The 13,222-nt window shown below is 38.3% G+C and overlaps 1 protein-coding gene across 1 annotated transcript; it reads right to left on the reverse strand.

Annotated features, from left to right (window-relative positions):
- Positions 1–3,092: 3,092 nt before the first annotated feature.
- On the reverse strand, positions 3,093–7,957 carry LOC121899363 (heat shock protein beta-7-like). The gene is made up of 3 exons (XM_042415126.1): positions 7,373–7,957; positions 4,806–4,966; positions 3,093–3,289 (listed from the first exon to the last, which is right to left on the reverse strand). Exons 1-3 carry the CDS (start codon positions 7,629–7,631, stop codon positions 3,098–3,100), a joined length of 612 nt encoding a protein of 203 aa, XP_042271060.1. The 5' UTR covers positions 7,632–7,957; the 3' UTR covers positions 3,093–3,097.
- Between the last annotated feature and the right edge of the window lie 5,265 nt (positions 7,958–13,222).

The following is a 13,222-nucleotide window of genomic DNA, read 5'->3' on the forward strand; positions in this document are numbered from 1 at the left end:
CCATATCTCTTAACAAGAATAGAAAAATGTCAGAAGTACTCCAAAGTACAGCTGCCTCTGTACCTTTTCTGTCTGTCAGTCTGCTGTCTTACAGGTGGATATAATGGGTTAAACCTATAGGTTTACAATAGAACTGCTAGTACAGTAGTAGTATCATTTAGGAGTTTGGGCGAATGGTTTCAGGGTTAAGAATGAATTAGCATTAGCGTTAACAAAGCAAAGCTAGTTTAGCATAAAACAAAAATAACTTTTTTTTAGAACCTGGTTCTCGTTTTCCTCAATTATTTCTAAATTTAAGAGGAAGGATTGGATAGGAATCAGAAGGTCTGTAGCCTTTGTATTGAAACAGCATAATGTGTTTTGTATGAACATGAGGAATAGTAACAAATGCACACTAAAATACTATTTAGGCTATCTATATTTAAAGCTTCACTAATCAATATTTTATATAAACAATAGATCAAATTATTTTATGTAATGTGTCACTTATAGTGACAAATCCACAGAGAATTATCATCCCAAATCTGCAGTTATTTAGCCTCTTTTAGCTCATTGTTTTGGTTTTTCAGCCAGCAACTCGACTCTCATTATCCTTGTTTCCAGTTTCAGTTTTCAGCAAAAAAGCTCTAATAAACCCTCTGTACGCTACCTGCCCAGCACCAAAGGCCAGACTGACAAAGTTAGCGACTATATGAAGAACAATATTGGAACATTTCGCTGCTAAAGAGCTAAATATTCCTCAGGAGCTGGTTGAGAGTCAACACTGGCCAGAAACATCATTCAAAATGTAACATTAGCTAACACAGTTTGCTTATACATTTGCCATCACAACATTATAAGGCGATAATGTGTCAATATCATGTTTTCACCTTGTTCTTCTGCCCCTAAATGGCCGAAAAAAAATCAATGAATAAGAGTTACATCTAAATTAATGGCCCTCTCAAAGAACCTTTGTTCAAGTAATAATGTGGGACTTCATTCATACCTGGTGCTACTGTCTTGTCATTATATTGTATATGTTTGTTCTCCATCTGTACCATGTTGATATGGTCTTACAGTAATAAACCTGAACCTGTGGCTTAGCAAATGATGGGCCCTGCAGGTTTAGTAATTGAAAGGTGTGTGTTTGTGTGCAGATGCAGGTAGAGGAGATGAGTGGTGACAGGCATGAGATTTCATTTAGTCTCTGTTTAAAGCCCTGTGTCAGTCCAATTATCTTGATTATTATCAGTGACTGGGGACAAGCGCTTGGTTGTTGTTGTCATAGCTGATGCTGCTAATATCCATCTGTTTATTCATGAAGAAAAACACACTGTGAGCTCAAGTCTGCTCACTGGCATGTCATAGAAATGTAACAACGCTTTCCAAATGCACAGCAGTCAGTAATAACCACTGTCAGAGCAGTGATGGAAGGAAATGTCACTCTAAGACGAACTTGAAGAAAAGTTGATGCATCTCAGCACTCAGGACAACTTTAGATGACCAAATGAAGTCAGGTGAAGCTAGCTGTCCCACACCTGAATGCTTCATCTGCAGGAAAAACTGCCGATTGCTGCAATAGTGCCAAGAGAGGTGAAGAGACACTTGAGACATCCTCTTTAGCCTGCATTTATACTGAACTGCACTATTTCAAGGGATTCAAAGAGGTAAAAGAAAAACTGAATCAATGTGATGTTGTGTTTTTTGTCCTTGAAAATGTAAGCTAACGCTACTTTTTTAGAGAACTAAAGAAAGGCATTTAACCAACTGCCAATATACTACTTCAATATAATAGAACCTAAAACTTTTGGAGTGATTTAGGATTGGCCAATATTATTTAACTTACTACTGATGTCAGATCATGTACGTATGTCACATATTTTGCATCAAGCTGAAAATGGTGTGTATTTGCTGCGTATGTGTGTGTTTAGTTTCCCACCTATAAAGGGGTTTTATGTTTTAAAAAAACTTTGGGAATCACTGTCATAAGCCATCTGATCAGTGATGGAAAGAAAAAAATGTACATAAAACATAAATGTAATTATATTTTATTGGAGTCTCTATTTCTATGAAACAATTTACAACATAAAATTAGTCTTTTGCTTAAAACTTAAACATTAATTGTACTGTGAAAATAGAAAAAATAAAAACAATATATAGTATTAAATTCTAATTAATAATTTAACATGCATTAATTGCAGTATCTTATAGCAAAAACATAATGTTGCTGATCAACTCACAAAAAGTAGTTAATTCTGTTCCCCCTTCTATCTACCATTATATCATGACTTATTAAACTTAAAGGGCATGTTCACAATTTTTCAAGTCTGTCTTGAAACTACAGTCAGGTGTCCATATGAACATTGAAACAGATTTGAACAGACAGGTTTGCTCTAATCATTCGTCCTGTTCATACCGACCATTAAAGATCCATTCTCAATGCACTTTTAATGTAAGTGATGGTGGACAAAATCCACAGTCATCATTTTGCGTAAAACTACATTCCAAAGTTTGTTTGAAGCTAATATGAGGCTCCATTAGACTGTTAATAAAATCAAATGGATATCTTCCAAAATTCCAGGGTTTTTAGTTCAAAATTCCCTTTATATGTTACTGTGCCTCCACCAGGTGAGCACAGAAACACTGTCCAGGCCAAACACAAAGAGGGAATTTTGTATTAAAAAGACTCATTTGTCAGTTATCTACTTGAGTTGATTAACACAGATTGCTGAAGCCTCATATATGCTTCAGGTAAACTTTTAAATACGTTTTTCCACAAAATGAGGACTGTGGATTTTGTCCACCATCACTACATTTTTAAGTGCATCATGAAGGGATCTCATAGTGGTCAGTATGAACAGGAGGAATGATTACAGCAAGCAAAACCCCTTTAAATGTTCAGATGTGCACCTGAGTTTTGTTTTAAGACAGAATTGAAAAATGGTGAACCTACCCTTTAATAATCTGCCTGTTGGATTTTGATATTTTCTCTTTTAATATCCTCATTTACAGACTTAATACATCTGATTTTTGATGCTGTTATCTGCCACACTGACAAGACTGTAATATCGTATACATCCTAAACAACAGGAGCTAAAATACAATGAGAGGTCAGAGGTCAAAGGTGAGTTTCACTGTGATAGGTAGGGACGCCCAGGGGCTCCAGCCCACCCGGCGTGGAGATCCGGCGGACGCTCACAACCAGGATACCATCAGTGTTAAGGTTCCCACACACAGAAAGGGGGTCCATATCCTCTGGAAACAGGGACTTATGGGTAAATGTGTCACTGATGCTTCCATCATCCATAACCTGGAGGACAGAGACAGACAGTTAAAGATGGAGCTGCAGAAGGACGGATTGATCTGTGGGAGGAGGAGTAAACATACGGAAGAAAAGATGATGAAAAATAATGGCATTGGAGGACAGGAGGAGAAAGCGAGAATAGCAAGAGGGCCAAGAGAGGTGCGAGAGTGAGAAGAGAGGGTGAGAACCAGTGAAAAAGAGAGGCAGAGGGGTCAGCACTGCTCAGCTGGTGGAGAGAGAAAAAACACAGGGAAAGGGAGGAGAGGAAATGAATACTGACTAGTTCTCTCTGAAGACCTTTTTTTGCTTTTACAGGCTTTTAAGACTTTTACTTGTAACATAGCATTGAAAGTGTGGTATTGCTACTTTTTCTTAAGTAAAGGTTCTGAATATGTCTACCACTATGTGGCCTTAGTGTGGACATGACCTGAGTTCAACCAATGAATGAGTTTTCTCAGACTATTTTATTTAAACAATTTTTTGAGGCCTGAAGAGATCAAAATATTGTCTCCTTGAAATTATGTTCATATACAACTAAATTGTAAAACATAATGCTGGTTAAATCACGTTTTCTCTCAACATAATGAGAACATCTTAATGTATTTGGAAAGTTGCAAAAATGTTGATACTGAACATATGAGTGAAATGTTCAGAGACAACGTACCTGGTTGTATTTTTTCCCACCAAAATATCAGATCTTGTAATATAACATCCACTAGTAGAAACTAAAGCATTTATTCATTTTTTATGGTTATGTTATGGCAGCTCTTGGGTAAGGTTAGGAAGGAAAGATTGTGGTCTTGGTTTATTACAGAAAAAGTCTGCAATGACTTGAAACACCCAACATATTTATTAACATTTAAGTGTAACCAAGATCTTTCACTAAGCTGAACCAAAGTGCTTTTGTTGCCTCAACCTAACCTCAGGATGTGAGCTTGTGTCTCTCTGAGTCCTGCATCTCACGCTTGCCAAAGCAATGTAATTGGGAATATAATGTAGTTGTATGTGAATGTAATTTATAGGAGACATGGCTGAAAAATATCCATTATTTCTCAAGAAATACAAAAATAAGTGAAAAATCAGAAACAAAACAATTATGTACAATAGAAGTTTTTTTTTTTTAATCTTTCTGATCTGATCATCTGGTGAGATTTTTCTGACTATGATTATCAGTATTAAGTACAGTATTAGTATAATATTAATGGCTTAAAGTGTTTGGTTGTTGTCTCCACAGACAAAAAATATTGATAATACTGATCATTTATTTTACATAGAAATGGTCAATTTAAAGATGTTGGGCGATGCTGTAACATGCTGCAGATTAATGTGTGAAATACCAGACTTGAGTAAGTTTATTCAAACCTCTGATTCACGTGTGTGTGTGTGCACATGAAAACACACTTGAAGCATGTTAACATATGCACAGCTACTGTAGTTGTGCCTCACACCTTTCTAAATACAGAAACACACCTTCACTAATTTATACTCACACCTATGCATACACACACACATACACACACACCTTCTCGGCGTGAATAACGACATGGTGGTTGTAGGCCATCACCACAACGTCATGCGGTTCAAACTGGCTGACGTCAGTTGATATGTAGTAGCTGTCTCCCAGACATCGCACCCCGCCGCCTGCACTGGACTGACGGCCTGGCACAACACCACCTACTGGAGCTGCAGAGGAACAACACGTTAAAGGAAGCAGGAGGTCTGCTGAGAAGACAGCTGGAGGTTTGCAAGAACATGTAGAGCTGCAAAAGGATGCTGTGACCATTCCTCCTGTTCATACTGACCATACTGACTTCAGTCATCCAAGTTAGTCAAATCAAGTCAATATCTTTCAATGTTACTCTTTTTAGTGCCTTATTCTCTCTTTTTGTGATGATCCTTCCATCATGGCTTAACAGGAAAACACTGTCAAAACATAAAGAGGGAATCTTTTACTAAAAAAAACTAACCATGGAAGCCTCATAATATCCTACTTTTAAGTACATTTTTGCACAAAACAAGGATTTATAATGTGAATCTAGAGAAACCTTTTAAATAGAAATGTATGAATGAATACTATGAGACATTTGAATTACAGCATAGCTTTATATGAATAAATTTGGGGATATATATTTAGATTTCATAATGCATTTTTATTTTTAAAACAATTTAACACTGCACATATATTCAATGTTTTCCTTCTCAGTATGATCTCAAACTGTTATTCAGATCACTTTTATAACGCTGTAATGCAAATTTACATACTTTCATACATTTCTATTGGGAATATGGAGGCTCAAATTGTATAAATGAATCAAGATACTGTGAAATATCTGAAATTAAAACTCAACTTATTATCATAAAATGTTATTGCATCATTCTCATTTTCATCCTCCCTCAGCCACACAGGCTCATTAACTGCTGGCTGTCCAGAGCGACCACACAGAGACTGTCTTCCTTTTTACTCCAGTTAGAATCAAAACACTGCTGAGCTACTGACATTAACACTGGCTCTTCACTTTGATGTCAAAATGTTTCCATGATCATGATGAAAATCTAATATAACATTTAATAGTGACTTTTCATAAATTACTTCATAAATTATTGGTTCAATTATAAATTTTACAATTTATTACAATTATTTGTTTCATAATGTCTTGTTTACTTATTTCATATTACAGACACTGGGGCTCCATATATTCAAGCCGAGCATTATTTCTCAGCTGTTTATTTTGTATTTTACATTCAGACTAGAAATCAAAGGCAATTAAAAGCCATGAGAGAGACTGGGTCTTCTGTTTGGGCTGTAAATGTGTTTCACTACCAGTCTGAAAAGAGAAAATCTTTCACTAAAGAGATCCACTTGGAGCATCAAGCGTCGTTCTTTTCAAATACTGCCTAGTTATCTATTACCATGAGTCCTCAAGTTCATTACTTTCTGAAAGTGCATGAGTACTAGATTTTCCAAATGGGTCAGTAAAGGAAGTCTTATTGTACTTTAATCTGCATGTGACGTCACATAGGTAATAACATTTTTAATGTGATGGGTAGTGCAGCAGTAGAACCGTTTCAACACTTCATATCATGTTCTTAGAAGCTGCTTTGTTTTATGTTTGCACTTTTTTTCACTGTGCTATTAGTTCTTTATATGGCCCAGTAGACAAAGTCCAGGGCCAAAGCACGTCCGTTCTTATGACTCTGACTCATTACTCCCTCTGAGCCGCAGGTCTTTTTCCTCTCTGTGGTGTTATTCTTTTAATCAACCCACCACTGTAATGAATGAAGAAATTTCTACCCTAAGCCTAAAAAACTGTGCCAAGATGTCTACAAGCAAGGCACTGAAGCCTCATTGCTGAAGGAAAGCTGTTCATGTGAAGCATGCTGAATCTCAGTTGACCTTTCTTTTGCAACATTTTCACATTCGCATAACAAAAATAATAAATCACATTTATCAGTCTGCATTGGATTTGGGGAAGTTTATACTCCAGCGACCCCGACCAACATTACTCAAGATAGCATTATGTTGTCAAACACATCTTCATCCATAAAGCCTTTTCTCTTGTAAAGTTAAAAAAGAAAACACAGTGTTTGAAAAAGCAAACAAGTATACTAAGCAGGTTTCCTTATGATACTTAAAATACGAGGACTAACTAGTTTTACCCTGCAATACAAGAGCACTGCTGTTTTTTCATTTCTGCTGGTTCATCAGGTGGTGTGGATTGCAGACTTTTTTTCTATTAGCTTTAGCCTTCATATTTTAGCACAAAATCATGTAGCCAATATGTAACAGCCCTGCTACAAGATTTATGTTTTAAAATAAGTCAGCTGGAAAGTAATTTTCATTTAAGTCAATTCATGGAGCTACAATTAGCTTACATGTAATAAGCTAGCTGGCTGATAAAATTGGCAGCAAAAAATAAGAAGCTGCTTAAGTCTACATCTGTCTGTTTCAAACATTTCTAAGAATTGTGAGTGGTAAATCTGTCATCCTTATTATGAACTGCACATGTGCCATGCAACAACAGAAAGTTTGACAGCTGTAGCAGCAGTAACTGGTGGAGATGGGGCTTACTGAATGGTCGTTTTCCTTACCGGTGTGTCCATAGGACGATCTACTGTGCCTGCTGAAGGGGGCCAGACAGTTGGGCCCCCCGGGGCCCTCCTCTCCAAACAGACTGGAAGCATCTGCTGAGTCCAGAAAGGGCTCAAAAAGGGGGTCCAGAGAATCCGACGACCCACCCAGTGAGCCCTCCGACCGATAGGAGCTGGAGGTGCTGTAACGGGCCGACGAACGATAGGATGAGGAGGATCTGCGGCTGGAAGATGTCAGCGATGCCATAGCAGAGGACATAAAGTGGTACTTCACACTAACTAACACTTTGAAAACACACTCCCACTCTTAATACACCCCAGCCTCAGAAAATGACCTTGTCTCAAATGTGATTTCTATTAAGCCTCCTCAGTATGAATACTGAAAATACAGACAGAAAAGTTGTTCCCCACAGCTATTAACCTCTCACTCATGTCCAGGGGTCTTTGTTGTGGGTTTATATAAAGCCCTGATGCATTATGGGTCAGTGGAACATAGTGTGGGCTCTATAGTGTTCTTCCTTTAGCCATACATGGCAGTTGGTCCAACCACTTGAGCCAAGAATGTAACGGACAAACTGATAACGAGTGAAGACCCCCTTTTATTGAAACACATACACATCCACACACACACACACACACACACACAGCAGAGATAAGGCTGAAGGAGGCCTCTAGGAGATGCTTCTGGCATGTGGTCAGAAATAGCAAAGTGCTGGAGTGGTCAGGTCGTCCGTTAGACTGACCCTGCACACAATACAAACTCTTTATCAATAATGCAGGGGAAAATTGGCCATTTACATTCTGCTTACCTGCTAATGGAATAACGGATACACTTTAAAGTTCATATCTGAAATAGAGAGTGCTTCCTGAGAGAGCAGATGCAAGGCCAAAATCGCAAAATGTGCAAAATGGTTTTTAGTCTGCCAAAAGCCAAAGAAAATGCAGCCCCGGTTGAACTTTACATTCCCTCTTTAAAAGCTTTAATTGCAGTGACATTTGCCTATTGACAACACAGTTGTCCTCCAAGAATCACTGTGTGTCAACGATGACATTCAAGACTGTCAAATAAATACTTTTATAGTATGTGTGTGTGTGTGTATTTCATATGAGGATATGAAAAATGACATTCAGCAGTGTGTCATTTTGTCCTTCAAGGTAATGTAGCCTCAGTCATAAGCATGTGTGAGCTATAAAGCTGAAACAATCCAGTTAATACAAGCAGCATACATCAACATGACAGTCCCAATTTGTGCTCTTAGGTGAAACACTTGTATCTGTCCTTGTGTAAAATATTATGCATTAATAAATCTTCTACAGCATATTTTAAAAAGGCTTTTGCAAAACATTGTGGAAAAAAAATCTCCACTATATGACCTGAAAAAGTGCAGGATAATAGAAAATAGACAAAATGTTAAAATGTAGAGACTCAGCTGTCTCCTTCAGTCTCCCACAGTCAGCAGTAGAGGTGTTTATCTAGTCAACTCTCCTGCCAGAGGTCCAGTGTCTCCTCTGGGAATAGTTTTAGTCTCTGGGCGACACATTGTGGTCTCTAGAGCCCAGAAGACAGCATCCCTCCTGACCTCTGACAGATGGTGTATCATTAATAGTTGCATTGCGGCTGAATTCAGAAGAGAAGGAATGTTGAAATTATGATACGAGGCATGAGCAGATGAGCCAAAGAGTGGCTGAGCAAAGTAGAAGAACATCAAAGAAACTCCATTAAGCATTTTTGAGCCCTAAATTATTATTGTCAAATCAACTGTAATCCTCCAATATAATGTGTGAGCACCACTGTCAAGACAAGCAATCACTGTTTCATATTAGTGCTTTGTTTTATGCTGTGTCAGGGTGTTGCAATTGGCAGAAATCAAAGGAACTTTTCTTGATTGATGCTTAAATCCAGCAGAGTTCTTCCAAATGTCATCCTTGACACAATGTAAAGTGGAGTGTAAGCTGTCAGTCATTATGCTAGCTGTGTGGCTCTGTAGATTGCAACTCAGACTGAAATATCTGAACTACTTTTGGGTGGATTGTCATGAAATTCTGTACAGACATTCATGGTCTCCAGAAGATAAAGGCTACTGATTCTTCACCTAGCTAGAACATCAGCTCAAGATTTCAGTTTCTCTGATACTTTTGTTTATGACCAAATACCTGCAAAAATGACATTCCCATCAGCCTCAGCTGTACTGTTTTTTGTACTAATTAGTGCATGTTGGGATGCTAGCAAGCTATCAAGCTGAACTAAATGTACAGTATGCCTATTAAACATCAATTTGTTAGCATGGTCATTGTGAGTATTTGATTTTATTCATGTAGTGTCAGGATGTGTCAGGAACATAAAACCCATCATTCTGACTTGACTTGACTCCATGTCACGCATGGTTAGCCTTGTAGTAACAACATTAAAATGGCCTTAAATTAGCTACATTTGCAGTGTTACGTATTTTAGGTTCATAACAAATTGACTGAATCCATTGTATTAGTTAGTTTTACAGTCATTTTCCAACAGCTTCATTGATTTATGTAGTTCTTTTAACCAAGTGGGAGAAATCGTAGCTGTCAGAAATTCTCTATATCTCCATTACGGAGGGCAGTGTTAGCATGCTGATGTTAGCATTGAGCTTAAAACACTGCTGTCCCTAAATTCTGCTTCACAGAAACACTAGCCTGGCTGTCGACTTGCTTTAGCAGTGTTCACAGTTATACGTAGACTAATGTCTCAGTGGTCTCAGTTGACACAGACACTTCTGGTTATCCTCCATTCACAGCCTATGTGGCAGCCACTCTGCAAATTCTGATTTTCACTCTAACAAAGATCTGATCTTTTGCATGGCTGCCTGAGCTGAGAATATTACATGTGGTTCCACCACCATATGTCCACAGACAAGATGAGAAAAAGTTCATCTTTTTTATGTGTAATTTTTTAACTCAGTCCTGCTGCCAACATCTACTACTTTTTCTGTAAAAACAAACAAAAAACAAATAGATAAACTGCATGCAGTATTTATAGTGTGTCTGAACTGATTTTGTCCAACTTTTTAGGGTGACATAATGCAATATAAACACATAATAACTTATGTGGTTTGTCAGAAGTAAGAATCAAGCCTTCTGCCTGTTTATGAATGTAATGTAAACATGGGTACGTCTTAGTATGATAAATACTGTCTCTGACTCAGTCTCTGTTTCTCTTTCGTCTCAGAGGGAGCCTGGAGCTCTGTCTGCCAGGTAACTCAGGTGACAAGAGATGATCAAAGGAAAACCTGCAAGTTTGAGAGAAAATAAACACAGGAGAGACTGGGTGAGAGTGAGAAGGTAAATGAGAGCAACAGAGATCCCCCCCCCCCCCTTCCTGTAAATAAGGTGCAATTCTGATGTGAGGATGACAACATGAGATTCGGAAAGATGGCCCTTTAGAGGAGTTTGATCTTCTGATAATGGCTGGTTTGAGGAGGAATAAGTGACCTAGGCGACTTGCTTAGATGTACCTGCCTCACCTTTTCTTATGGCATGTACACTCGCTGATCTAAACACAGGCATCATCAGGAAAGCCTAGAGTGGCTTTCTTTAGCAGTCTTCTGCCTGCAAGTCAAACTGCAGGTCATGACACAATTTCACCAACTAGCGAGGTACATGGAAAAGGGAGGCAGTATTGTGGGGAACAATGATATTCCACACCTTGGTGACCCCTGACATCAGGGTCATGTGCTGCAGGTGCATCGGTCTGATTGAGGCCTTCCTGAAACTGGAGATCTGATGCTCCTCTCATGCTTCTCGCTGCGATCATGGTGTGTTGTTTTTAGAATACTAGTGGTGTTTACCCTTTGATGAATATCTGCTTTAGGCTAAACAGTCCAATAACTTAGACGTGTATGATCAAAAATATTCAGTTTCATAGGAACTGTCTTCATCAGAAAAATGATTGTGTGATCAAACCTTTAAAGACCTACGTTTTTCTGACAAGTGATGTAAGCATATGACTTCCATACTGGAAATCACAATTTGCATCTTGTCTCCTTCAGTCAATATTGGTCTCTTTCAACTGTGACTATGATCTTTCCCTAACCTTAAAGGAATAGCGCAGTGTTTTGGGAGATGGACGACTCTCATATCTGTGCATGGAGTGAGAGCCAAGAAGATGCGCTTAGCTTAGCATAAACACTGGAAGCAGAGGGAAACAGCTAGCATGGCTCTGTCAGAAAGTTCAAAACTACAAACACCTTTAATGATCATTAATGTACTTGATGCATCTCCTTCGGTATCGATCTTCTCATCTTACTCTCGGCAAGAAACCGAATACGTGTATTTCCCAAAACATCAGACTATTCTTTTAACCATGAGCTTTAGTTGCTTAAATTAAATCACACCTCATCCATTGAGGTGGCAGGTCAGAAAATGCTTGTATTGTATTATTGCTTGTATATTGTATTGAGTCATTTTTGGTATAGCTGTTATATATTCTGGTAGGAGTTTTTTGAATTAACCTGTGAGGACTTGTTGAATATATCTTGAAACACAGTTTGACAAAAGCTAAACTCAGTTTAGGAATTGACCTGGATAGACCTTGATAGACAGCCAACATCTTGAGCTGTGAAAAGTGCTCAAGCAAAGCAGCATAAAAGTCTTTCAGGTATAGTTACTTTATTTCAAATTAGACCTATTCAACTCTACTTTGACATCAGAGAGTAACTTAGTTTAGTTGCAGTTTAGTTTTCTAATGCCGCTCATTCTTGGGCTATTTTTTTCTGTTGGGGTTTCACATAAACATGTGGACCTACTGTCCTTCCGTTGTCACATTTTTAGAAACACTCCACCAAACCACGCCTGTCTGTGTGTACTGTCCAAGCATGTAAAACCCTGACAATAACACACGCAAGCCTTGGTTTGAAATTCATCGTGTCCTGCTCTGATATTTCCCTCCCCTCGCTCTGCCAACCGGCCAAATGGATTATCGAGCTCCCCAGGGGCCTATGATGTCATGGAAAAATGAAATACTTACTGCTGTAAGATCACTAAGACCACTGCGACGGTGCGGTTTCTTTCTGATTGCTGTCTTTTGCCCCGGTAATAACTTAATAATGATGATGTCATCGTGTCATGGAGCTAATTGCAGCAGATTTTATGGTATATGTACCCCAGTGGCTGTAAGGAGTATGTTCTGTAGTCAGTAGCCTTGGAAGAGGTGAGCTAATGTAATAGTTCATTATATTACCATAACCATAAAACACCATATGGAATCCAGTGAGATTAATAGCGCTCTCCACACTTCTCTCATTTATCTCTTACTCCATCCGTCTTTAAAGGATTTTGCATATGACATTAAAAAAATCACACCAGAGATATATTTTTTGCAAAGAACAATAACAATATTTTATTAATTGGAAATAATATCAGATGCAGCAAACAAAGATTCAGTTTTTCAAATCCAAGGTGGCAATATTCAAATAATTACATTCAGCCAAAAGAGGAAGAATTAAAAAGGGAAAAAAAAGAGGAGAAAAAGAACAAGACAGGATTGAGATTTCAGAGGGAGGAGATGGTTGAATGTGTGTTGGATTGATGCGGATGAGACAGTACATTCATTTTGGGTCATCTATTTCCTTGTACCCTGTTAGTTCATAGTGTCTTTGTCTCTGTTGGGTGAGTTGTATGGCTTTGCTCTCTAGACTCTACAAACCTGATGTAAGTCTCTTTTCATTTTGTGTGTGTGTGTGTATGTGCCCGGTGTCATCACGTGCACCCCCCCCTCCCGAGGATTGTGGGACGTTTTAATTAAGACCAGCCACAGCAGTGGAGGCTAATGTGGGTTAAACACAGACCATCTCTCTCTGTGTTATTCAGTTTTCACAA

Source organism: Thunnus maccoyii, chromosome 6 (genome assembly GCF_910596095.1).
Source record: "Thunnus maccoyii chromosome 6, fThuMac1.1, whole genome shotgun sequence".
Classification (NCBI taxonomy): domain Eukaryota; kingdom Metazoa; phylum Chordata; class Actinopteri; order Scombriformes; family Scombridae; genus Thunnus; species Thunnus maccoyii.

Bases quoted from the DNA above. Each gene is read 5' to 3' on its own strand.
- LOC121899363 (XM_042415126.1), bottom strand. From the start codon at position 7,631: ATGTCCTCTGCTATGGCATCGCTGACATCTTCCAGCCGCAGATCCTCC. The intron at 4,967-7,372 runs GTAAGGAAAACG...GTTCCTCTGCAG, and splicing joins ATCGTCCTATGGACACACCG to CTCCAGTAGGTGGTGTTGTG. The intron at 3,290-4,805 runs GTGTGTGTGTAT...TCTGTCCTCCAG, and splicing joins TCGTTATTCACGCCGAGAAG to GTTATGGATGATGGAAGCAT.